The sequence below is a fragment of the Pteropus vampyrus genome, unplaced genomic scaffold, assembly GCF_000151845.1.
Source record: "Pteropus vampyrus isolate Shadow unplaced genomic scaffold, Pvam_2.0 Scaffold242, whole genome shotgun sequence".
NCBI classification, from domain to species: domain Eukaryota; kingdom Metazoa; phylum Chordata; class Mammalia; order Chiroptera; family Pteropodidae; genus Pteropus; species Pteropus vampyrus.
In genome coordinates this window covers 1,863,949-1,891,456 of record NW_011889023.1, presented here as the reverse complement: position 1 = coordinate 1,891,456, position 27,508 = coordinate 1,863,949, and the positions used below count along the sequence as shown (strand labels likewise).

Genomic DNA, 27,508 nt, shown 5'->3' with positions numbered 1-27,508 from the left:
CTTCTTAAAAGTATTACAGAATTGTTAAGATAATAAAGACTAAAATCAAAGTGAAAGATGGAATCCTAAGGAGTAAGTTTGGACCATTGAAAGTCTTTTTTTTGACATAATGTATTTGCCTGTGTGTATAAACTTGAACTTTAGTTATGATATCCTTTTAGAATATGGGATAAAGAAGTCTCAGGCCATCATCTATGTAAGGTGGGAGCTTTAACAGGAATTCATTCCCCTGATTAATTTTTTATGCCAGGGGATGACATATTCACAATAAGGGTAAAATAAAAATTAGCACCCCCCCCCCCTTCAAAACCCCTATTGTACTACATAGAAAGTTGCTTTGGCTCAGAGGGGTGCTGTTGGAGGTAATGGAACTTGCCCCTGAGAATTTGTACCATGGTTTTACAGCTGAAATCTATGTCACTTTATTGATCCAATAAATCTTCACTTGGGAATTTAGTTTTAAAAGATTAGATTTGTGTTGTCTCTAAGTCCTGGCAAAATCAAAAATACATTCTCTGTCTAGGAAGGTGTCTTTATCTATAGCTTCAAAGAATCCTCTTCAGTAACTTTTGAATCTATACAATCCCCACCAGTAAAAATTACCAAACATACTTAGAAAAAAGTTATCATGAGAATCAGCAAAAATGCATCCATTTGTTTAAATATTGTGATTGAAAGAACTGTGCTTTAGCTTTTAAAGGAAATAAATGCTTGAAAATATGACCTAGCACATGTGAAAAAGAACTGAAAATATCTTTTGGAAATAAAAATTAGAATTGCTAAAGTAAAAAAAAAAAGTTTAATAACAGGTTGGATATAGCTAAAGAACATATAAGTAGACTGGAAGATATATAAGAAGAAATTTTTAGCTATAACAGATAGCTAAAAAGATGGAAAAAAGTTAAAACATGAAAAATGAAGTAAGTCTAACATACGTTAATTGATACTATAGAAGAAGAGAAAGTGGGTCAGAGGCAAAACTTGAAGTAATCACTGAGAATTTTCAAAAGTGGAAAAAATAACCTGTAGTTTCATGACGACCAACAAATCTCAATTAGGAAAATTAAAAGAAACCAACACTTAGATTCATTATAATGATACTGAATCTGACAATGATGTACTTTTTATCTATAAATAAAGTTGAAAAGATGAAACAGATTAGTTTCAAGGGCCATGCAGCTATGGCCCTTGAAAAGATGAAACAGATTAGTTTCAAGGGCCATGCAGGCCACTTTCTCTTTATTTTACCCTTATTGTCAGCTATGGTCAGAGTTTGCTGATCAGTCTTGAAAAAGTGTCAACAACTGTGAGGTACCACTGATAATCTTAAGAACAGTTGGAGTGGGCAGGGATCGAGGTGATCAAAGGTCTGATGTGGTCAGTCGGCCAAAAGTAGGCAGGAGCTACAACCCATACAATGTGGCCTCCCTCACTGTGAGAAAAACTTTTGGCAGGAGTCATATGTCCGGACATGCAGTGGTAGCCCCTGTGTCAGAAACATAGAATCCCTTAATTTGGACTCAATGATTGTGGACATGTGCCATGATGAATATGATAGATTATAGCAATGGTGGTGACCTGGACAGTGCAAGCTTGATAAGTCCTCTCATTGGATACAGGCACTATTATATATCACAATAACAAAAATTAAAAAGACTGTTAATACCAGGTGTTAATGAGCATGTACCACAACTAGGACTATCATACTGATGGTAGGAATGTGTAATGGTATAACCACTTTGGAAAACTGGTAATTTCTAATGAATTTCAACATATACTATGCTAGGTCTTAGCATTTCCATGCCTAGGTGTAGACCATTGAGAAAGGAGTGCATAGCAGCTTTATTGATAATAACTAAAAACTGTAAGCAACCAAATATCCATAAGAGCAGAATAGTAAACAGTGGTGGTATATGCACTCAATGGATTACTAAATAATATAATGGAAAAAATTTTCCTAGGACTTGCAAGAATGTGGAGGAATCCTCAAAGCAACATGTCGAGTGAAAGAAACTTGACATAGAAAAATAACTGCCATGTGATTTGATTTATATGATGTTTAAGGACAGGCAAAACTAACTTATAGTGATAGAAGTCAAAATAGTGATTATTGGAAAGATGGAAAAGACACTGCTGACTGAAAAAAGGCATGAGAAAATTTTCTGGAATAATGGAAATTTTCTATTTCTTGATCTGGGTGATGGCCACATGAGTGTATACATATGTAAAAAAAACACTCAGCTGTGTATTTAGGATTTGTGTATCTTATTATATGTAAATTATCCCTCAATAAAGTACTATTACAAAAAAGAATATATTTAGCAATGTTGATTGATAATATAAAAAAATTATATTTCTATATATTAGAAAGAATAAGAAGGTGAGATTTTAAAAAGCTATTATTTATAACACATAACATTTTTAAAGACCAGGAATAAATTTAATAAGAAATATACAAGAACTTCCATGAAGAAAATTATTAAATATCATTGAGACACATCAATGAATATTTAATAATTGGAAATATAGTTCATAATTGGAAGAATGAACATTGTAAAACTGGTCAGTTCTCCTTAAATCGACTTATAGGTTTAGTGTGATCCAATCAAAATGCCAATAGTTTTTTTTTTTTAAGAAAATCAACATGATGATCTCTACCTCTCTCCCTTCCTCCCTCCCTCTCTTTTTTTCCTTCCTTTCTCCCACCCTCATTTTCCCTTCCCTTCTCTTCCCTTCCTTTCTCTTCCCTTCCCTCCCCTCCCCTCCCTCCCTCCCTTCCTCCCTCGTTTCTTTCCTTCCTTCCTTTTGGCTGATCTATACAGCTTAAATGAAATGGATGTTTTTCAGTATGATGCTTCCCCAAATGGACTTAGATGATCTGAATGAAATGTTTTCAACATTACTGCTATAATTCAATTTAAATAACAGTATGGAACAAATAAAACTAGCCAACAACAGCAACAAAAGAAACCACAATAAGTACCATAAAATTTTAATAGGAAAGTGAACACTTACTTAAATAGGGGCTTTAAACATTCAGTATAATGTGTGAAAGAGAGACAGCAAAACATTTTGTCATCTTTCTATGTTACCGAATACCATGGTTATGACCAGCGTTGGGAAGATAAGAAAGCATGTGCAGTGTAGTGGGGGCTGGCTTTTGATTTGTGGTTTTTGGGGTTGCCTCTCGACATGCTACATTTCTGTATAAGCTATTTCTAGATCTGTTTGAGATTTTCAGTGCTTATTTAACTTTTTCTTCTCTCTCTACTGGCAACCTTAATACCTGGAATGTAGCTATTGTATACTCTATACTTAAAAACCTGAGTAATATCACTGGCTTTAATTTGATGAGGCTAAGGAAGGAACCTTTATGTAAAACTTAGCTTTATAGAAAGTTTATATTCATTATGCCAGTACTGGACTGTAGAAGGGAGCAAGGGCTTGGGAATAAAGTAGCATTTGCTTAAAAAAAAAAAAAAAAGGCAAAGTAACAGCATCTAATATGTTAATCATCTATTTACTTTAACACTTGTTTAGGCTCTGTTATTTTTCATGTATGCTCTAGGGGTGAAACAAATCTGTGTTTCTACCTTCTAGATGCTGAGGAGAGACTGGTTGATTAACAAATATTTTTGGTGCACTGTGATAGATGTGTTAATAAAGTCCTCTAGAAGCCAGGAGATAGGAGCGGGGAACCTACTGAAGCATGTTTTAAGTCCCTGGTGGTACTAAACTGAAAGTGTATAATCTCTAAACCAAAGGGATTATAAAGTCATGGCCTTCTTTCATCTACCATCTTTTAGTACCATAATTCTACCATATGGTGTGGTTTAAGACCATTATAATAAAATTATTTCTTTAAAAACCATACTTTTATTATAATGAATGATGATATCTACCATATGACTGAATCGAATTACATGAATATTTATTTTTTTATGTATGTGTATACACATATATATGTGTGTATATATGTACATATATATACCCCAAATATAAATATGGTTTAAGAAAGAAATACGTATTCTTTTATTTTTATATTTTAGATGATTTTCAGGAGCAATGAATGTGTATCTCTTGAGGGCTCATCAGTTATTATAGTTTGTACCTTATTTTACCTGTGTAAAGAAAGTTATGTAGGAATGCTGGGAAGATCGTCTCTTCAGTTTATATCTTTCACTTTCTTTTCCCTCCAAATTCCCGTGTGGAATAATAGTAATACAAACAGTGCAGTCAAGCTGCTTCATCCTAGAAAATACATTTGAGGCCATACATTCTCCCAAAGTCCTGTGGAGGAGAGAGTATACAAGGGAACTGAAAAGCTTTCATTATCTCATCACATTAAAGTCATGTTTACATTACATTATTTGTATGTGTACATACAAAGCAAGAAGTGTATTTTTTTTTTTTTTTTTAGTTGGGAGGGAAGCAAAAGAGAAGGGTGAAGGAATTGACTATATGAAAACATTAAAAAAAAAAAAATTCTAGGTTTTAGTGATCTTAACCAGATCTGGAATAAGAATATCATTTATCTCAGGGTAGTCTAGATAAGATTTGAGTTGGGATGTTGACACTTAGGGGGAACAAGAGCCCTAGTTTTACTCAATCTGATCTTGAGGTTGAATCTTTTTTTTATTATTTCATGTGACATATATGGGTTTTAATTTTTGCAGATTGGGTGTATTTTGTAGAAATTGGGTATTCTTGTTTTCCATAACTAATGTCTGTGACACATTGCCTAGTCATTATAAACGTGATCTGGCCTGTTGGCATTATTAAGAAGGGTTAGTTTTTATTAATATTTTATTATAATTAGTGGTTAAATATGTATAATGGTACAGATTAAACTACCAAGAGATTCAGGATAAAGTGTAATTCTCCTAGACCTTTGTCTAGTTTATATTTTAAGAATATGCTCTAGATCTTCTTTTTAAGTGGTTTTGTACATGCCCAGCTACCTGTACAATTTCTGGATGTCTCTTCTTTATCTTGTATGTGACCACTGGTGCTAATTCTTCTTTCCTGTTTGTAATATTGCTGCTATTTTTCCCAGAACTCATTTCTTATTTTAGTTCATTCATTTCTAATTATGAAGATGGAAATAAAGTTTCTTTATTTATACTTCTATATACATATACATACAGATTTTTCAAAAGAAACACTACTATTTATACAAGTCAATAAAAAATTACATATACTTTCTCATATACAGCAGTCATTTGTGTTATATTTACCTTTTATATACTATGCATTAACTTTTTTTTGAGCATAAACTAGTTGCCTTGTATAAATAATAATCAATTTGTTCTAATTGATTATTATTACTGTGTTATATTATGCTGTACTATGTAACTTGAGCGATAAGAAGTCTCAATTGGCTCTTTGATTTGTTGTCTCCCCTTATGTTCTTGCAGACTTGTTTCTGATAACAGTGGGATGTTCTAGATTAATTCTGAATTTCTTCTACCTCAATTCATCTAATTAAATACCTTCCAAAGCCTTCTGGTACCTTTTAGTGGTAAATATTTAGTGGAAAAAAGCCTCTAGAGGCTGGAGTTGCATTCGAGAGTTGATTATTAGGCAAAGAGTGCTGCTAATGTCGGATCACTCTTAAAAGTGACAGAAGTGTAAACTGTTCACTTTTAAATATATAAGTTAACTTTGATCTTTACATTTTAACATAGCATGTTGTTACCTGTTTTTTTTTTTTTTTAAGTATGTGGTATACTGATTCCCAAAAAAAGACTTTATTCTATATTGACATAAGTTATTTTAAGTAATGATAACTTAGAATCTTAATGCATTGTATCTAATGTCATGTTGTAAATACTGCTGTTAGAGATAAAGGAATCATTATTTTTTCCCCATAATTAAGGAATATAGCTATATTATTTTGACATTAATCTGATAGGGCAAAATCTTTAGGATAAAGATGGTATAGCATGGATGAAATTTTCTCAATAAGCCAGAAAGTTGGAAAAATCATTCTTATTGAGGTTTTTCGTAATTAACACTCAGCGGGTTAAGACAACTGAATATTCTTTATACATATTTAGAATAGTAACACGTCTTGATCCAACAATATGCTTGTTTAGTTTACATGTGGGAATTAGGATTTTCTAGCATGTTGCAAGAAAACATCATTAAGCAAGGTAGCATTACTCTTGCCGTGTTTAGATATATTTAAGATAATCTGTAGGTGAGTTTATTTTGAAGAGGTTAATCTTTTATTATTCTGATATGTAGGTATTTATTTCACTAGTTTTTTCCCTAGGCAAATATTTTGGGTGAAGAAGTGACCACATAAATATTCTATTCCTTTAGCCGTCATAAAGTCATAGATATCTAGTAGTGAAAAGAACACTAGAATTTACCTTTTTTTTTTTTTATTAAAAAACAAATTAATGGTCAGCGGTATTAAAGTACAGTTTGTTCAGCTTTTAATATTTTCTTGATGATTCAAAGTTATCATTATAAAAAACAGTCATTTTTTTCTATTGTAAATATGTACTTTAAATACAGTGATTTCTCAGAAATTTACCTAGGTGCTATATTCCTGGTACTAAACCTCTAATTTGTTGAAACAAAATTTAACGTACCTTCTATTATAAATATTATCTTTGTGTTTGAAATTTCTTTTTTCTTAGGGGGAAAAAAAGCTGTATGTCTTACAATCTGTTGGTCTTGCCACTGCTGTTTTTTGTTTTTGTTTTTGTTTTTGTTTTTGTTTTTTAAATTAACCTCTACTTGAGTAAAGATAGCTTTAAACGTTACTTCCCCAAATACATTATCCAGAGCTTAAGTAATTAAAATCCTTAGTTTATGGTATGCTGTTTCCTAGAGTACAGGACTAAGTTAATACTGTTTTTTCTTCATCATTTTCTTCCCATCGCCTAAGAGTTCTTGAAGCCAGCATAGCAGAAAACAAAGCATGTTTAAAGAGGACACCTACGGAAGTTTGGAGGGATTCTCGAAACCCTTATGATAGAAAAAGGCAGGACAAAGCTCCTGTTGGTCTAAAGAATGTTGGCAATACTTGCTGGTTTAGTGCTGTTATTCAGGTAAGGATGTTTATGCAGATCTTATTTGGTGGGCATGATTGCAATGGAAAGTGGGTCGGCTCTATGTTTCTTTTTAAGTTGAGTACGTGAAACATAATTGCAGGCCAGGTTTTGATAGGCCTTTCTGTCTAAAGAACTAGTTTGGAGATGGCAGCATTCCCTAACCTCTGTTCCTCACTCACAGCATGAAGTTTTAACAATAGAGCAGGGCCTACATCTTTTTTCAGATTATTTGGAATTAATTCCTTATTTGAAACTAATTTCTCCTGTCCCCACCCCCCCCCACCGCCATTAGGAATTATTGTCAGAGTAGAAAGAAAATATTTCTGTATGTATTTCCCTGCAAATTTAGGGAAGGATATAACCAAGATATGAATTCAGAACTAGATTTTTTTTGTGAGTCAGATCAGACTTATTTATATATAATAGAAAATATTTTCTGTAGAATTATATTCACTTAGATACTACTTTTAACATAAGGAGCCATTTTATTTGAGGAGGGCATAGATTAATAATACATTTTCCTTCTAACTTGCAAAGACTTTCACGAAATGTTTCTTGAGCCCCTTATTCTAAAATGAAAAATAATTACATGCATAGATATCCCTTCTCTTTTGAATTTTGACAATTTTCTTTTTTTTAACTCTCTTATGTGATGTGATTATTGTCAAACTATTTACTGTGCTTAGACATTGACAATGTTACCTATCATATTACTAAACCTTAAAAGTCTCCTTAAATAAAACAATCTATGAATAATAACGTGCCCTTAAGTTTTATTACCCATTTAGGAAAATTAAAATTTTGTTAATTTTCTAATACAGTTGAATTGTAGCTTATTATTTAGTGTCCCTGATAAGTACTTTTTAAATCATTGGATGTGTATGCCATTTCTTTTTGTATTCACAATATCTCTTCATTTTTTATCTTTCCAAATCTGTATGTGTGACAGTGTAAACTTTCATATGATAATTAAAGCAACTAAATGGTTAGTTCATTTTCTACAGGGTTGATAATTGTGTTTTCTAGGCAATTAATATGTAATTTTAACTTTTTCTGTACTTCATTGGTATAATTTTTGACCCCCTCCCCCTTTGATTGGCACATAATACCATACAATTTGATTTCCTTTGGTTTTCTGGATTTATGCCTCACTCTTTAATAATCTATGATACATATTAATTAGTAATTATGCTATGTTATTGTTTTCCAGACCATTAAAATGTTATGGAATACCTGGATTAACATAAATCTGTAATAATATCTTTGTTCCTAGCCTTGATTATGCATTAATTATTTGCTTACATGCCAGTAGTATCTAAAATTTTATTTGCTATTTTAGAGTCTCTTAGATCTTCTTAAAAGACTCTCTGGCTTTACCTTATTTGCACTATTAGTAAAGGTTTTTGCATTTCATTGTCAAATCTAAATTTCATAATTTAAACATTATTTTAAAATATGAAGCACAGTGTTAAGGTTGTGATCTGAGTGTTCATGAATATGCTCTGCTGCCTGTATTTGGACAAACAGATGTTATTTCTGCACTATTCTGACCAATAAATGAAGCTCATTGATTAGAAGCTTCTCTTATAAAACTGTAAGAAGAAAGCACTTACAAATAATCAGTAGTTGTTATTTAGAATAGGTGCTCTTTATTTCTCCATACAGTATTGTAAGAAAGACCCATTTGAAATAATTAATAGATTTGGGGATAACTACTTTTTGCTTTTATAGGATAAACTTTCAGTATCTTAGTTCAAATTTGAAAGATATGTCCACCTATTTCTACTTTAAGTGGTATTTCTGACCTTAGCTTTTGTTTTCATTTTAAATTTTTGCTGTTTTTTGGTTGGGACAGGGAAGGGACTGGACAAAATTGCTTGTCTTTTTTAACATTTGAAGTGATTTACTAATTTCAAACTTTATCTTATATTAGTGCTGCTTAACTTGGTAGCATGGCTTTACTTACTACACTCCTAACATAAGCAAGTATAGGGCACTTGGAATTATTTATTTTTTCTTTTGGAGAAATCTAGACATCTAGAAGCAACTTCTAACCTTGAAAAAATTGGGTTATAATGAAGTATTGAAATAGTGACTTTTGGAGGTCTAAAAAAACATTTAACTTCAGATTTTGGAAAATTTGGGGTAGGAAGCACACTTCGTCTAAAGATCGCTTCAAATTTCATTTTTTACTGTAATTTTAAAGTCCATTCTATTCTAAGTAGCTTTTCATTTTCACCATACTCATAAATCATGTAATTCCAGGTTGATTAAATATAAGCATCCTGAGAGCAGAGAACACATCTTCTAAGTTATTCTGTATCAGAATATAGTAGTGTCTGACACTTTAGAAGATCCCTTTTTGTAGTTATTGAATGAGTGAATGAATGAACAAAAAAAGGAACATATATTATTTATGATGGAATTGAAGACTTAAGAAGCTTCTATCACCCATGTATGGGACTGAAAAGATGCTGCAAGTTAAAAAAAAAAAAATCCAGATACTTAACATGTTTATTTACATCACTTGTTTTTATCTTCTTAATTTTCCTCTAAGAACCCAAGTACCTAGTTCAAAGAGAGAGCCAAGAATTTTGTAGCAATAAAAGGCTTATAGTGAAAAATAGCAGTAATCTTCCCTAAAGCTCCACTACTAGTCCTGCTTTAACTATAACCAGTTCTAGCTCTTTCTCTTGTTATCCTCATTTTTATAAAGGACATGCCTTTCTCCTGAGATAGATGAAGATGTAGCTCTGGGTAATTGGTCTAAAGAATATTTTCAGACTAAAGCCATGAAATACAGATAAGAGAGATTTGGGATATGGTAAATGGTACTAAACAGTATATTTGTGGTTACAGAGGGAGAAGAGTAAAAAGGGAATATGGAAAAAGCAATATTTGAAGAGATGACAGAATATTTCAAACTTGATGAAAGAGATCAAGCCACAGATTTGGGAAGCAATAGCAATAAAGTAGTATAAACATAAATCTGCACCAAGGCACATCATAATAAATGGGGGAAAAAAAAAAGCTATGGACAAAGACAAGGAGAAAATCCTAAAAGTAGCCAAATAGGAAAGATATGTCACCTTTAATATAGGAAAAAAAAAATAAGACTAACAGTCGACTTCTCAACAGAAATGCTATCTTTAAAGTGCTGGAAAAAAATAACTGGCCATCTAGAATTCTATAACTACCAAGAAAACGTCTTTCCAAAATGAAGAGAAAACAATTTTTAGTCTAGCAAAAGCTGAAAAAATTTATCACCAGCAGACTAACACCCGAGGAGATTATAATGGGAGTTTAGAAAGAAGGAAAATGTTATCCAGTGGGAGCTCAGAGCATAGAAATGGGACTGGGATTCTTCTAATTTGTAGTATTCTCTTTCCTAGTTAAATTCCTCATAAGAACAGTCTGTACTTTGTCTCCCTTACTTGTATCTCATTTTTTCAGTACTCATTGCTGCTATTCTTTTTGCAGCATTCTACTGAAAAGTGACATCCCAAATGCCAAATCCAAAAGTTATTTTTCTGCTCTTACCTTACTGGAATGTGACATCCTTTGAAAGTATTGCTAATCTTCTTGAAATTTGCCAGTGATTCTTTGATGTACTTGAGAATCTTCTATGGTACTTTATATCTTTGTTGAGTGGCCCCTGACATAGATATTTTTTAAAGCTCCACAGTTATTCTGCTATTCAGCTATGTTTAAAAGCTGTTGCTTTCTCTATTCTTTTTCCTTCTGTGATCTTAAACTCTGTACTTTCCTTACTGTGTTCTTATTTTGTCTTTCTCCTAGCCTTTTTTCCTGTAGCTTTTAAATGCTGCTGCTTTCCTAAGGTTCTGATCTTGATCTGCTATTATTGTATTCACATTATTTCTGTTTTATAACATCTACTCTCATTTTTTTAACCTGCCATCACAAGATTGTAATCTCCACAAGGCCAGAGACTTGATATATTTTATTCTTTGCTGCCTGTCTTCCTTGTATCTGGCATGTAGATGTTCCATAAATATTTTTTAAATGAATTATCTCATGTGTTTATATTGTTTAAGTAAGAAATATTTCCACATCACAAGATAACCAAAATATTCTCCTTTATTTCTATTAGCAGATTTTTGCCTTTCGTGTTGAGGTCTTTAATCCCCATGTATATTTATATATCTATATCTACATATAGATTTATATATAAATATAGAGATAGATAGATAGGTAGATAGATAGATAGATAGATAGATAGATAGATAGATAGATAGATAGATAGATAAATAGATAGATAAACTGTATTTATATATAGTGGGCCACTTTTCCCAACACCCAACTACTAAAAAAATACCCTTATTTTCTCATCTATTTGTGATGCCACCTTTATCTTCTGTCAAGTTGGCTAACCCACCTTAACTTAGATTTAATACATTATCACCTCCTGTACTGTGACCTTCAAACTTTATAAACTATGACTCCCAGAAGGGAATATATTTTACATTGTAAAACACTTTATACATACACATATATGTAAAATATCTACAGTGAAATTTTATAAACAATACTCTGTGGTGAATTTACTGTGTGTGATATGTTCTGATATTTTCCATTATATTTTATTTTATTTTTTAAACAAATGTTCATTGTGATGACATTAATGGATTATAAGCCATAGTTTATAAATCAGCTCCAGGAAGTCTTTTCATTGGCATCTTACATGCTCTCATTATACTCTGTGTGAACAATATTACTATATCTTAGAGTCACATTTCTAACATTATAATTATATATCTCTCTCCCTTCTAGGTTGTGTGTCTCCTTGAGCATAGATATAATATGTAATTTCTTTGTGTCTCTATCACCATGCATTTGGTTCATAACTTTATTTGTTCTGTATTTTTGCAGAATTGATACCTAGAAAACTTATAGAGAAAATAATGTGCGTAAAAAGTTCTAGACTTTGCATTTATTTTGAGAAAACTGTTTATTTTGAGAAAACTGTTTATTAAGATAATATGAAGAAAGTTTTTACTATAATGCATAGTATGTTTTTTTTGAGTTGTTCATGTATAATTTTCTGTTTTGTAGTACAATAAATGTTGTTAATAATAAAGAATACTGTGTCAAAATATTATAAGAAAATTGACTTTTCCCAGAGGGAAAATAGGCCTGCTTGTGCCAATTGCAGCAATTCTGTGATAAGTAGAATAATTGTCAGAAATAAATCTGAGATGCATCATATTTTTACAGTTCTGTTAATAGACTTTTCCCTTAGGTTATTTTAAGTTGTTGTTCTTTTTCAGTCATTATTCAATCTTTTGGAATTTAGAAGATTAGTTCTGAATTACAAGCCTCCGTCAAATGCTCAAGATTTACCTCGAAACCAAAAGGTAAAATTAAAAAGATTTTTAAGCAAGTGGTCTTCATTTTTTATATGTCTGTTTTGAGAGCACTTACCTCTCATTACATCTTGAAACAGTCAAATTTAAATGTCAATGCATTAATCTCAATTACTACTACAGTAACTTTCTGTTCTTTGTCACTGTATTGTAAATTTAAATTTTTCTTCACCTGTATATCAGTATTATGCCATTGTTTTGTGTAACTTTAGTAATTGCTTTTTTCTTTTTCTTTTTGTTTTGTCCAATTTCAGTAAACTTTATACCCTGCAATTTACAATTCAAGATCTTTCTTTAATTGTCTCCTGAAAACTTATGTTGAAATCAAAAATTTTTTCAATTGTTTCTGAAGACCAGCCCTTTAAAAGGTTATTTTTGCACTGGCTGTCTTTGCAGTGCAAATCTATTTTGTAAGTTAATATTATTAGGCAATATAATGTGACAGCATGACACCAGGGCCAGATTGCCTAGGTTCTGGCTGTGGAACCTAAAGCAAGACAGGGTCACCTTACTTAATCTATCTCTGCTCAGTTTCTTTTTCTGAAAAGTGTAAATAACAATAGCAATTATTTTATTGAGTTGCTGTGAGAATTAAATGAGATAAAACATGTAAAAGGCTTAAAAGTGCCTGGTACAGTACCAGGTGTAACTGTTCTTAGTTTTTGTTCACATTACCTTTTCAAAATATAGGGCTGATTTGCATGCAGAAATCATACTTAATGGAAAAAAATTGTTTATGGAGATAATATGCTTGAGCTTAGGTCTTTAGTGATCTTGTCACAAAGAAATTGTAGCCCTAAAAGAAACTGGTTGCAGAGACAAAGAAGTTAAAGTTTTAGGTTTCATTAAAGTATTGAACTTTGTGTGATGTATTGTTAGTAGTAATGATAAATTATTAAATTGTGGTTTTCATTTAGTGTATAATTTTGAAAACTACTTTTCTGCACATATATGAAACATTTATAAAGCAAGCCAGTGAGAATATAACTTGATTTATAACCAGCTTTGCATGCTATAATCTTGAGGTTATAAAGTGTTGGGCAGTCATTTGCATGCGCTGCTAAGCAGGATATTTTTATCAGCAATTAAAGGTTGCTGCAAATATTCCATACCTATTGAGTGAAAGATACAGTCTTTGAAGTAAGTTTCTTTTGTAGGAGACTTAGTTATTGTTTTTAGAAATCAAAACTAATTTTATATATTGACATTTATTTGTACTATTTATAATTTTAATGTCTAGTAGAACTGTGAGGTTACCAGAAATTTAAAGATAGATTCTCACTGTGAACACCTCACCTATCCCCACCTTCACACATATTCTCTTTAGCTTAAAAAGTTACAGACTGATGGCAAAACATATATTAAATGTTGAGAACATAGAGATGCATAAGCTCATAATATATAGAAGTAATCTCCATATAAATAGCTAAAGCCTTATTAATCATAAGATTATACCCTGGTAAATTTATTTGAAATGGACAAAGAAAAGTGTTTCCATCATTTGTACATGTAGTGGTATCTTCATAATTTAGCCAAATACCATAGTTGCTCTTAACATCATTTACAGTTTTGCCCTTTGAATTTCAAAAAGATTTTCTAGCCACAGGAATTGACTGAGGGAACAATATCTCATTATATTAAAGTATTTTCCTTTTCATATATGCTTCTCAGCAAAATTTCACTTAATTTTCAAAACTCGTTTATTTCATCCTTGTTACTTAGCAAGGAATGTCTCAAAAAACTGCACTGACTTTAGATATAGTGATAAATGAAATTGATCTCAGGAAATTAAGAATATTATGGAAAGTATTTTGTGGATTAAAATTCTTAGCATTTACATTCCTAAAATTTATTTATGTAGGGAAATTATAGGGGAGTAAGAAGTACCACAGAAAAATCACGAATTAGTTTTCTAATTCAACTTTTATCATTGATGATGAAATTTATTATACTTAAATAAAATCCGTGTTTTTTCATACCACAGCATTTTTATGCCAGGCAGTGCACTTTGTGATTCCTGTAAGTGCTGTATAGTTTTTGGATCAAATGGCAAATATTTGGGATCAGTTTTATTGCCTTACAGTCCAGCGGTCCCCAACCTTTTTGGCACCAGGGAGTGGTGCTCCTACGAGAATCTAATGCCTGATAATCTGAGGTGGAGCTGAGGCAGTTATTCTAGCGCTGGGGAGTGGCTGCAAATACAGATGAAGTTTCGCTTGCTTGCCTGTCGCTCACCTCCTGCTGTGTGGCCTGGCTCCTAACAGGTCACAGACAGGTACCAGTCCACCGCCTGGGGATTGGGGACCCCTGCCTTACCCCTATTTCTTAGGATTTCTTTTTAATGCATTCTAGAAGCAACTGATTCTAAATTGATTATATTAGTCTGAACAGCACATACTCACAACCCTACAATTTTACAGTTTTGAGAATGCCAACTATACAAACTTGGAAAATTTTTCTAATATGTAAATAGCATAAGTTTTATCTGTTAAAATTGTTATTGTAAGAGCTAACCATAGTAAGAATTGCTTTCATTGCCATAAAGTATTTCACTAAGATATGGGAATTACATTCTGTTTCAAAGTTTTCTTCTTATTTTATAATAAATTGTTTTTAATAAATCATGTTAAAATAAATCATGATTGATAATATTTTATTGTTTTTATTCTTTCTGGAGGTTTAGTTCAATCAACCAGTAAGAACTGAATGCCTGCTTTGTGTAGCAAAAAGTGAGATACACTTTGAGTTTATTCTTATTGAGAAACAAAAGTAAGATTTAAGAGGAACACTAGGAGGATGATACATAGTATTCCTAATATTGGATCTAGTCTAATTACTTAATAGACTAACATTAGTCTATTAAGTAATTAGGATCTAGTCTAATTACTTAATAGACTAATATTAGTCTGATAATTAGGATCATCACATGACAGTGGCAGTTGTTGATTCATTGTTGAATGAAAGACATTCATTTTAGTAGATGTGGAGTTTGAAGAAATCATTCCCTTGGAGGGGTCTGAGAAGGCTTCATGAAGGAGGAGGGCTTTTTGCTTAAATGGGTTTATTGAGGTAAAGTACTTAAACAGTGCCTGGCACGTAGTTAGCACTCACTGAATGGTAATTGTTGTTATTGCTGTCCTCAGCAGCAGCTGGGCCTTGCTGAATGGAAAGAATTATAATAAACAGACTAGAATGAGGAAGATATTCTTGTCTGGGTATTGACATAATTTGCTATGAATATGTGGCATTTATACTGAAATTGTAAGCTTAGCTCGTATCCTTTGCTCCTTTGCTGTTTTTGTGCTTCACTCCTTTGAGTCTCCTAGATGACACCAACACTCTTTAATTATGATACAGACATACTGGACTCATTCCTAGTCTATATTACTTAAATTTTTGTTCAGTTTTAAAATGAATATATGTTTACCAGTAAAAATTTGGTTAATCTTCATTTAAAGGTTTTTTCTTTTTTTCCCCTATAGGAGTATCGGAATTTGCCTTTTATGCGTGAACTGAGATATCTATTTGCACTTCTCGTTGGTACCAAAAGGAAATATGTTGATCCATCAAGAGCAGTTGAAATTCTTAAGGATGCTTTCAAATCAAATGACTCCCAGCAGGTAGTTTTATGGTGCTTTCTTGTTTATTAACTGTTTGTGTTTTATTTAATCTGATCGTTCAATAAGCAGGTTTTTTTTTTTTAATAAAAAATAAACTGGAGCCATTTAAAACATTTGGATGATTTACTTTTAAATTAAGAAAAAAAATCTTGAAAAAGCTAAGACAAATGAAGATATAATTTATATTATGATTGAAACTGATAAGTGAAAACAATGGGTAAAATTAATGCTCACAAAGTGTAATTAATAATCTTCACAAGTGTTTGATAACCTAATACCAATTCTGTATACATGCTTTTGATATGCTTGTTTTTGCTGGCAGGGAGTTTTCCTTAATTATTCAGAAAAAGTTTCTGGACTACATTAACTTTGTTTTTTGCTTTTATTTTCCATTCTTTATGTAGTGCTATATATGGCTTTTAATTCATTTCTTAAAAAGAATTTAGGGAATTTTCCTATAAAATAGAAAATGTCTAACATTTCAGTTATGGTTTGAGAAATCAGAGAAATTAAAGAAGGAAAAAAGAGAAACAAAGTATTCGTTGTATACTGACTCATCTGTCTTTGATGGGTGATCTTAGTAGGACTGATTTATTTTTCTCTCTAGGTTCTATATGGACCTATTTTCTTTTTCCAACTCACATTATTGAAGTAATTATGGTAGTTACTAAATACAGCTGCTCTTGCCTGTTCCTGTTTTTCTGTTGGGGGAGCTAGAACCCAAGGAAGAGGTGGCAAAAAGTGATAGGTGTGTTAGTTCTGAACGGAGGATCAGTTTGAAGTTCATGAGATGGTAAACTCAGTAGTCAGGGAGTAGTCACTGATTGATTGGACTCAAGTTAACAGGTATCTTAATTAAAGTGGATATGGCTTTAAAAAGTTGTGTAAAAAAGTTGGGTTAAGAAAAGCATGTCTTCTAGGAGAGAAGCCAGTAATAATTCTTTATAATATAAAGAATTTTTTGGTAATGTGAGTCTTTCATTTTATAAAGATTCCTTACAGAACTTTTGGGGGTCATGACAATTCTTTTTTAAAATCTCATTTGTAAGTTTGAATTTTGATTTTATACACACACACACACACACACACACACACACACGCACACGCACACACACACACACACACATTTTCCCCCTTAAGTGAAATCCAATGACAATCATTATCAATATAATGCTTATTTTTCCTCAAATACTGATTTTATACTCTGGTTAAGTTATAACTATTTCTTGCATTTGATGTGCAACTTTTCATATGATACCTTTATGAGAAGTTAGTAATTATACATTTGGATGCCTAGGTATAAGTTTTATGTTACAATATTTAGTATTTTTATTAGTAGGCGCAAATATCACCAAGACTTTTTTTCTTTCCACAGCAAGATGTGAGTGAGTTTACACACAAATTATTAGATTGGTTAGAAGATGCCTTCCAAATGAAAGCTGAAGAGGAGACGTAAGTTGCCATGAAATTTAGTGATGGGGTTTTAGGAGATCTGTAAATAGTACTCATTTTTTTTTTCTCTTATGTGTTCAGTGTCAACAGAGAAATAAGAGTCTGAGATAGGCTTATGGGAACCCAATGTCACATCTGTGTTATTGACAAGCAGTTTGAAATTCGTGGCTACAAATGCTGGGTAGCTTTAGATTTCCATTATAAGATCAGAATCTAGCCAGAAAGATCTAAAAAATGATCTCTGAAAAGGCTAACCCTACATACCCAGTTCTTTTCCTTAGATTCAATGAGGAGAGAGACATATTTCAGGTAAGACTTAAGATTTCAGGAGAAATAGAAAAATTCTAGCTTCTTTTAAAACAGTTTTAGAAAAGTAGGAGATAATTTGTTAGTTACTAGTTCAGAAAAGGTGATTAGAAAATTAACAAAAAGTGAATAATAAGCAAGATCTATGTAATCAGAGTAGAATAATGCAGAACAAGGATTCAGGAAACAGTCAAGTGGTGCCCTTTTAAGTCTACAGATAAAAAGAAAATGGGAGTCATGTGTTGATGGTAAGATACCATATGAAGTGCTTACAAAAAATCTGGATAGATTCGATAAGAGGAACTAGGGATTTCAGTGTATAACATTCAAAAAATTACTGAGAGAACTTCAAGGAGCCTTGGTTATCATAGATTGAGATACAAATATTTTTCACACTCTGAGGGAACATGCACAATAAATTTTTGGTATTAGAACCTTAAAGATACAAGGAACATATGCTTTTATAAACAAATAAACCAAGGTAGACAACCACAGATTAAGTCCACACATAGGCTGTCTGTTAGTCTGACAAGATTGTAACACTGGTAGAATACTCCAATTCAGAAAATAGACAAGCCATGTTTGATAAGAATAGCTTTTCTCCCTTCCCAACAAGTCCAAGTTAGCATATATTATATAGACTAAAAGTCTAAGATTGAAATTTTATAATGATAATTGAAAAATCAGGTACTTCATGAGCACAAACTGTGTCAGGTCTTCTTGCAAGAGTGTCCCACATAGTAACTCATTTTAACCATTAAAATAGCCTTGTGAGTTCAATTACTATTATTATCTTCACTTGGCAGATAGAGAAATGGAAGAGTAAAGTTAAGTATCTTGCCCAAGGGGATACTAAATACCAGAGCTAAGTGCATGATAACTACATAAACGTTATTGTTTTGGCATATATTACTGTTTCTTTAATATGTCCTGTATTTTTACAGTCTAAAAATTATAACCACATTTATGTTTCTTAACATGCTTTAGGGATGAAGAGAAGCCAAAGAACCCCATGGTAGAGTTGTTCTATGGAAGATTCCTAGCTGTGGGAGTACTCGAAGGTATAGTTAGCTACACATGTTTACTTTTTATTACAATTGAAGAGATACTATCTATTAGCTCTTTTGTCTTGATAATAACTCTATTTGTTGAATGCTTTTTAATTTTAATTTGATTTACTTTGTCTATAGTTCCTGTTGCATTGCTACTACTAATCAATTATATAGAAAGCACAGAATTGAGTGAATGAAAATGAAGGTACAGAGTGCATGCATTATCACATGCTAATTGATACTTAATTAATATGATCCTCTTGTTCTTTCTCTTGGAAGGCATCTATGATTCTGTCCATTGTTGGGATATGGAGATTAAGTGGGCAATTGGTAGATCTTTTTGAAGCTGCTACTGGAGTTGAATATGGGCTTTGTATAATGATCACTGCTTTTGAGGGTTTTAAGTCTTTGAATGTCAAAAGCTGCATTTAGCCATTTAGTATAGTCAGGATATTGTGGTTTAGGAGTGATTATAAAATTTTTTAGACTCTAGTTTACAAGAAAGAGTCGTACTCTATCTTTTAAAAAAATTACTTAAGAGTGATACTACTCCATCTACCCTAAATACTTATTATTTAAAATCTGGACCTAAAGTTATTCTTTGAATTTTCTTTCTAACAAAGAAAGAGAACTGACCAGGTAGATATACTTCAAATAATAATATTACTAAGTCCCAAAACATAAAATTTTAAAAACTTGTTTTTTCTGAATGGCCCAATACATCAACTTTTGAAAGTTCACCCTAAGTGTAAAATTTGGAAAATTGGTTTTCCTTCAGGATCTTTTTTTCTTAACTTTTTAAATAAACTTTTATTGTGAAGTATAAAATATTCGGAAATGATTTTAGAAATTTCAATTATATTGTTAACAATTTAATAGCCTTTACAAGAGGACACCACATTAAAAAATTAATTTTATGAGAAACGATCCAAAATGCATATGCTAAAATTATTTACTAGTAATTACAACATTAGCAAATCATGAAATTCAGAAACTTTCTCTAACCACAAACAGAATCTTAAATCGTGGATTCCCATGAAGTTTTTTTTAAATATAGTTTTATAGTTTGGAATTTGGAAAAAGGCAGAGGCTAAGGATTTGGTCAGGCATTTAAAAGGTTCTGTTGAGGTGTCAGTATATCTTTGTTTGCCTCAAATGCTAAATATTTATTTTATAAATAGTGGAATAGTTTACACAGTACATTACATTCCAATCTCGGATGTCCATACTACCATTCTGGTTTTTATTTGAAGCAGAACACTATCTGAAGCAGTAGAGTAGCTCTAATTAGGTTGTGACTGGGCACTATTTATAATACCCTTCATGAGCATTTCTATATGTATTATCTTGATTCTTAAAAGTGATTGTTATTAAAATACTTAATTTGTCAATCAGTGTCGAAGTTTTTGTACTTTGTATTAGTAAATTGTTTCAAAGCTGTTGTGCTACATAAATGTGACTTTAATACATTTCTACATGAACTATGTGTTTACTTCAGTAAATTTATTTTAGAGCACTTTCTTATCACATATATATCTTCCTAACACTTTTAGACCAGTGACTCCTAAGTAGAGATGATTTTCAGTTCGTTTATTAACATTGCAAAAGTTTCTCAACTTTTCCAGAAATTATAGTCCGCCGACCCCTCCATTTAGTTTCTCTCAGCTCCTTTTTTTACTTTACTTCCTTCCTTGTCCATTATAATTATTCTTATAAATTTCTAAAACTCCCTTTCCCTCATTCTCTTCTATAACCATCTCTGGCTAATCTGTGACCTTCATTAATCTATTCATCTCTCTGCATGTATTGAGTACCTGAAAGTCACTCAAATGGGCTAATTATAAATGGATCAAGAATTTGTAGTAGATACACTGGTCCCAGTTCTATAACCCTACCTGTCATTCATACTTGTTTTCTTTAATCTTGGTCTCCTATCCCGTTTTCTGCATTCACAATTTCAGTTTTTTCTACTTCCAATTTAACTTCTTTGTCTCTTCATTGTCTGAGAAACACCTTACCTCAGATTTCATGGATTTACCATGATGCTAGTGAAGCCTAAACATGGGTCCTATCTAAAGCCCTGAATCTAATTTCGTGTTTATAATGCTTTGTCATAGTTCTTTAAAACAACTTCATCAAATATATGAGCTTCATAACCTGGATCCATTCCTAACTCTACTACATTATTTTTGTCCCTCCACATAATAAAGAAATTATTCAGTCATATCAAAAGGCTATTTATACGTGCTCAGAATCCCATTTCTTCATGCTTTTACTCAGGCCTTACTGTATCCGTTATCTTGTAGATGTTGGGTTTTTATTATTTTATTTTGTATCTTCAGCTTCTCCCATTTTAATATGTTTTCCTCATCAATATTTAGACATGATCTGGTATCTCATATCTAAAAAAAGAACAAAAAAACTTTTCCCTTCACCTACTTTTTTGCAGTTAATCTTATTTTATCTTATTTAGAGTTAAGCCCCTTTAAAATAGAGTTTGTTTTCACCTGCTAACTCTCCATTTATTCAAACCATCTCACTCTAGCTTCTGGCCCCAGACCTCTTATAAAGGGAATCTTTTTAAGGTTATTGATTTTCTACATATATTTAAGTTCATCATACCTTCCTCAGTTTTTAGATTGAACTCATTAGCTATTAATTCTGTTGACTTTACTCTTCCGTGCTCCTTTTTCCTATTCTTTTCTTAAAAACACTTCTCTGGCTTTTATGGCACCATATTTCCTTGGCTTTTTTTTTGTTTGTTTATGTCTCTATGGGTACTTCTTAGAAGTTATAGTCTTATATCTAAAAGTAGGAGATGCTTGGTGCTCAGGTTAGGCTCTCTTTCTTTTCATGTTCACTAATTCCCTAGGCAGTCTCATTTACTCCCTTGCTTTCTTGCTATCAGAAAGCCAGCAATTCTCTAATATATAGCTTCAGACCAGAAGATTAATCTTAGTTACAGACTTATATATCAAACCATCTTCTCAACTTAAAATCTCGTGGACCATTCTAAAACAATGATTGCCATTACTGCCTTAAAAGGAAAAAAAAAATCCTTTGTGCTTTCTTCAGTGGTGTCCCTTTCAGTACATAAATATGAATCCAATTGTTGATGTTAGAAATCTGAATATCATTCCTTATACCTTCCTTTCTCTTCTAACCCCTATCCTGCCTGCAAACCAGTCAATCAAATCTTACTGGTGTTCCCTCTTGTATATATGTATAAAGATGTGTATGTGTAAATTCATCTGCTTTTGTACACTTTTACTGTTAACAGCCTATTCCATACTACCTTTATTTCTAGATGGATTCTGTAATAGTCTCCTAACAGTGTACCACCCACTTAACACAGAAGCCATATGGATGTTTCAAAGACATAACTCTGATCCTATTATTCCTAGATTTAACCAAGCAGTGACTTTCTATTATACTCAGAAGATGCTGAAAAAAATTCTTAACAAAGGTTGTTAGATTATAGATTTCGACCCACCTACCTAACTCTTCATTGTCATCTCTCCACTGCTTCCCTAAGCTGTTCTGTCCTATTCTTAGTTCTTCAAATATACCACGTTCATTACAGCCTTAGTCTTTGTGTATGATATTTCTTGGCCAAGAATACTTAGCAAGTGGCTAACTCCCACTCACTGTTCAAGTCTCAGCATAAATGTGTGTGTGTTTTTTTTGCTTTTTGGTTTTTTTTTGCTATAGAAATCTTCTCTCTTCTACCCTCCAGCTCTAAAGACTTGGTTAGCTCCCCTTTCTGTACCTTCTCACAGCATTTTGTCTTACCACAACAACTTTTATAACACTTATAATAATAAACAATTATTTGTTCATAATTATATGTGCAATTAGTATGTATAATGTCTTTCTTCCAAAAGCAGCTGAGTTTTATCACCTCAGGGACCATATCTCTTTTGTTCACTGCTATACGTATTCTCAGTGTTTAGCACAGTATTTTGCCCTTAAAAGGAACTTTTTAAAAGAATCAGTATGTATGTATGCACATACATAGAGGTGTGTGTATATAATTACATATATACATATGAGTTGTATAATGAATATCTATGGCTAGATGTTAATGTACATATATACATATATAAACCAACAAGAAAATTAGATTAACTCACTACTCTCTGGAACATAATCAGTCAGAGTTACGGTTTTCACGTTCAGGAGATAAGTCATGTATACATTTAGTAGCTAAAAGGCCACATTGAGGAACGTTAATCAACTTTCGCTCCTCCTGTAGGTAAAAAATTTGAAAATACCGAAATGTTTGGTCAGTACCCACTTCAGGTCAATGGATTCAAAGACCTACATGAATGCCTGGAAGCTGCTATGATTGAAGGAGAAATTGAATCTTTACATTCAGAGAATTCAGGAAAATCAGGCCAAGAGGTGAGTTTAGCATCTACTTTATTTCCCTTCCCCCTAGGACTTTCTTACAGTGCTGTAAAGCACAATTTAAAGTTCTATTTATATAGCTACCTAATAATTGAGCGAGAATACTCTGAATATGTGTTTGGACTTAATGATGGTAATTTAGACATATTTGGGAAACTATGTTAATATAATTAACTATATTAACACAGTTAATATAGTCTATAATCTGTATTAAATTGTCACTTAAACAATTTGTCTCAAAATTTTCTGTTAAAATCTTTCTTTAGGACATTGTTTAGTCTTTTTAGATTTTTCAGTCAAGGTACCAAACATTAAAACATGCTAGTCCTGGAAGTAAAGGAGAAAAACACTGATATTAGGGTGGAATTTTATATAGACACGTGTTACCTGTATCACATATTGTTGGAATTTGTCCAAGCCTAAATAGGAAACACCAGAATACTTTTCTTGTGAAATTGCTGTGTAATTTCATGAATATCAGAAGAAGAAACTTGCTTTCTCAAGACTGAAATAATTTAAAAAATATATTATAAACTTTTTATGTCTGTCTTGCCATCCAAGTCTGTCTCTCCCACTTCATCTGTATATCCATCTACCCATCCAGGTACTTATCCATCTGGGAGCGTTACTATAATAGAAAGCAAAGAACAGATCACGTGCCCCAAAATTAGTCATCGTTATGCAGTTGCCTCTTTGTAAGCTCCATGTATGGGTATAGGATCTTCATCTGTGCCATTCCCTGCTATGTCCCTCCCTAGTAGATAGTATAGTCAACTGCAAATAGAATTACATAATACATATTTATTGACTGAATGAAATGTCTCATTGTTATCAAAAAAGTTCCTGAGATCTTTTTCCCTGAATAGGTGCTTAATAATCGAGTGATTATATCTCTGTGTTTATCTAAAAAGAGACTGGGTTCTCATATCTTTGAGAATAAATTGCTTTTATCTGAATTGTGTGCTTTTTAAAAAAGATATAATTAATCATTTCTTATTCTAATTGCATTCTCACTTCCTTCTCTCAAGCATCCAAACAAAAACAGAAATAAATATTTACTATTTTTGCACTTTTTTTAATAGTGAAAGAAAGAATATGTGAAATAGATTTTTCACAGTATTGCAGATTATCTATTTCAGTAATTCTCAACAGGTGCCTAGGCCTCACTTTAAAGCTCTCAAGTCGGAATCTAGAGTAGGGATATGGTGCGTGAGCAGAAGAGCTCCAAGTGGTTAAGATATAGACCTATTATTAAGAATATTTAAATTAAGTTTATTTATTTTATTGATTGGGAAACTGATCTCTAAGGATTGGGACTTTCCCAACATTCCATTAGGGAACAAGAAAGCAGGACCCCCCTACCCCGCTCCTGCCAAAGTGTGATCTGTTTCTATTAAATAAAAGGGTGATGGGTGGTAGGTTTGTGCAGAGAAAGGAGGGATGTCATATTCTTTACCTTGTAGCTTATAAATAAAATACACTGTGGTTTATTGGTAAGTAATCTTTCTCACATATTCCTAGCTTTTAAACAGTGTTTTTCTTACATTGAATCTGAATTTTACTATTTATTTTTAAAAATTTGGTTTATCTTTCATCTTTATACTCTAATGCCCTATACTGTAGTATACATTTTCCGCCTAGGTTTTTCCGTCTAACCTATGGAGTACAATGGTTTTTCATCTCTAAGTTTAGTCGTGTCTAAGTAGTCTCAGTAATAACAAATTTGATTACCTGTGATTCCTATTACCAGTTGCCCAGTTGCCTAGATTTGCTGGACACTAGTTTCAATGATAATTCAACCACGTTTAAGAGACTATCACCAAACTGGAGTAGATTATTTAAAAAGTTTCTAGTCTTATTTCATTATAGCCTTCGGAATAACTATTTTATTTCTTCTTGAGTCTCTACCAAGACCAATGAGAAACATTTTAGGCTTATTTCTAAATTGACATAATCCCTGATAACACCTTTTACCTGTTACACTGTTATTTAGTAAAAACTGTTGATTTTACTTTGATACAAAAAAATATCTTTTTGCTGAAATAGCTGAGGTCAACTAAAATAGGAAGACCTTTAGTCTCCAAAATCACTTATGTTAAAACATTCAGTGGGCTATAAGCATTTGAATATCAGGAATGGCACAACAACAGAAAACTAAATAAATTTAAAATGATTATATGTAAGATGAATACTTATAAAATATTTTTCTAAGTCAAATTTTTTTTTAATTTTAATTAAAAAAAATTTTAATTAAGTGGAGTGCAATTTATAGATGAGTCAAACTTTCCAGGAAGCCTGGAGATATTTTTTGATTGCCTATTGGAGGAAAAAATTTCAAATAGTAGATACCTCCTTTCTGGTGTAGGTATTCACCACTTATTTAGACTATTGTTGTACACATATGAACATTTGTCTGTTCATACTGACCTGAGACCTGGGTGTTTTACTCACCGGTGTATTGTGAGCATCATTCCATGTCAGTATATAACTTAACACCATTCTTTTTGAAAACTGCATAGTATCACATTGCTTTTATTTATAAAATTAAGTTGATTTAATTCTTCTACAGGACAGTAGACAATAATTCTTTGACAAAGAATTATTTCAAAGACTTTCTATAAAAACCCTTGAGCATATAGGAATGTAGGATAGTTAGAAATGGAATCTTTGGGTCACAAAGCATACTCATTTAAAAATGAAAGTACTACCAAATTTCCCTACACAAAATTTTACTAAGTTACAATTAAAGTGATGAAAGAAATTTTATTAAACTTTTAAAAAAACCTAAATTAGAGAAATAATACTTCATGTAAAATGTAAGGTATATGTAGATGTTATATGGGAAATTTATTTTTTAAAATGAAAGGGCAAATAAGTAAAGAAAATTCAGTGACTGAAACTAACTTTTGAATTGAAATAGGAAGTTTTTGATTCTCATTCTTAGTTTATATCCTGGCTTTGTTTGGTGTTCTATGGGGAATTTAAAATGGCAGGTCTGTTTTTTCTGTTTTTTTTTTTTTTTTCCTCCCTTGTATTCATGTAATCTCACAAAAGCAAGGTATTTAAAACACATTAATAGAAAAATCAACTGTTATAACTCGTAGAAATGACTATATTCTCTCTAGAAAATACTTCTAATTAAGGTCAGATATATAGTCATAATAAATTCAGAAGCACTTTTGTGGCCAGTGCTGATTATCTATAAGTTCTTTATGTTCATTATGTAATGTATTAATAATAAATCTGTTTAGGGATATGGATAATATAAGTATCATTTTTATTTTTAATGACCTGTATCTCAAAAGCATAGCATACCAATTAGATTAGAGAAGTTTGTTGTATGGAAAAATAATATTTTGAAAGAGAAGTGTCATTGTTTTATATTATTTAATATTCTAGTTATGTACTGCTGTACTTTATAATCCTAAAATTGCAGAGTTAGAGGTGCCCATAACATTTATTTGAATGAATTTAGGGAATGTCTGGCTGTCTCTTGTGCCCATTAGCTTGAGAATGAGAAAATGAAATCCTTCCACTTCTATAGTAGGAAAAAACTGTCACTGGTGTTAGAAGAAATGCATTCACAACAGAGACATACTATGTAACATATGAACATCTTTTTGTATGATACAGAAGCTATTTCCTGGACTTTTCATGTTCTATACAAAAACATACTCCAATTCGTGTCATTTCATTCCACTGGCCGTTGTAGGTTTCCATGAATTAAGTATATAACTATTTAATTTTAATGGTGACATTTAAAGTATTGCAATAAAATGTGGAAGTACTAGTTCTTGAAATCTACTTATATACTTATTTGAGTATCATAAAGTGGAGTAGAAAATGATATCTTAAGGCATCAGAAGTTTTCTTTGTGATATATGGGGTACATTTTAATTCTTAATAGTAGTTTTAGGTGAGAATTAGAACTAAAATTCTTGTCAGTGCCATGTGAGAACAAAATAAGCAAATTTGCTCAAGAAATTTTAAAACTTAAGATTTATTTCTGATATTAGATCTTTCATAACTTTCTCTAGTCACTTTGGTAATACTAATATAAAATAAAACAAATTCTTTAAACTTCAACTTTTAGTAAAAGATAAATCAAATCCAACTCAGAAAATCTCAGTTCAGATAATCATTAGCATTTTAGGAGCAAGAAATCATTTTGAATAACCATTTACTTTTATCGGCTTTATTTAGAGAAAAGTAGCAAC

General features: G+C 31.8%; 1 protein-coding gene across 9 annotated transcripts in view; it reads left to right on the top strand.

Annotated features, from left to right (window-relative positions):
- The window catches only part of USP25 (ubiquitin specific peptidase 25), a 91,469-nt gene that overhangs the window by 17,883 nt on the left and 46,078 nt on the right, over positions 1-27,508 (top strand). For 8 of the 9 annotated variants that reach the window (XM_011374254.2, XM_023519973.1, XM_023519972.1 and 5 more), the window contains 6 exons: positions 6,902-7,064; positions 12,356-12,442; positions 15,934-16,071; positions 17,447-17,523; positions 18,817-18,890; positions 23,137-23,285. In XM_011374254.2, coding sequence (XP_011372556.1) covers positions 6,902-7,064; positions 12,356-12,442; positions 15,934-16,071; positions 17,447-17,523; positions 18,817-18,890; positions 23,137-23,285 — 688 coding nt within the window. Of the gene's footprint in view, positions 1-6,901; positions 7,065-12,355; positions 12,443-15,933; positions 16,072-17,446; positions 17,524-18,816; positions 18,894-23,136; positions 23,286-27,508 lie in introns of those variants that run through there. The other variant, XM_023519975.1, reaches the window with a different exon arrangement.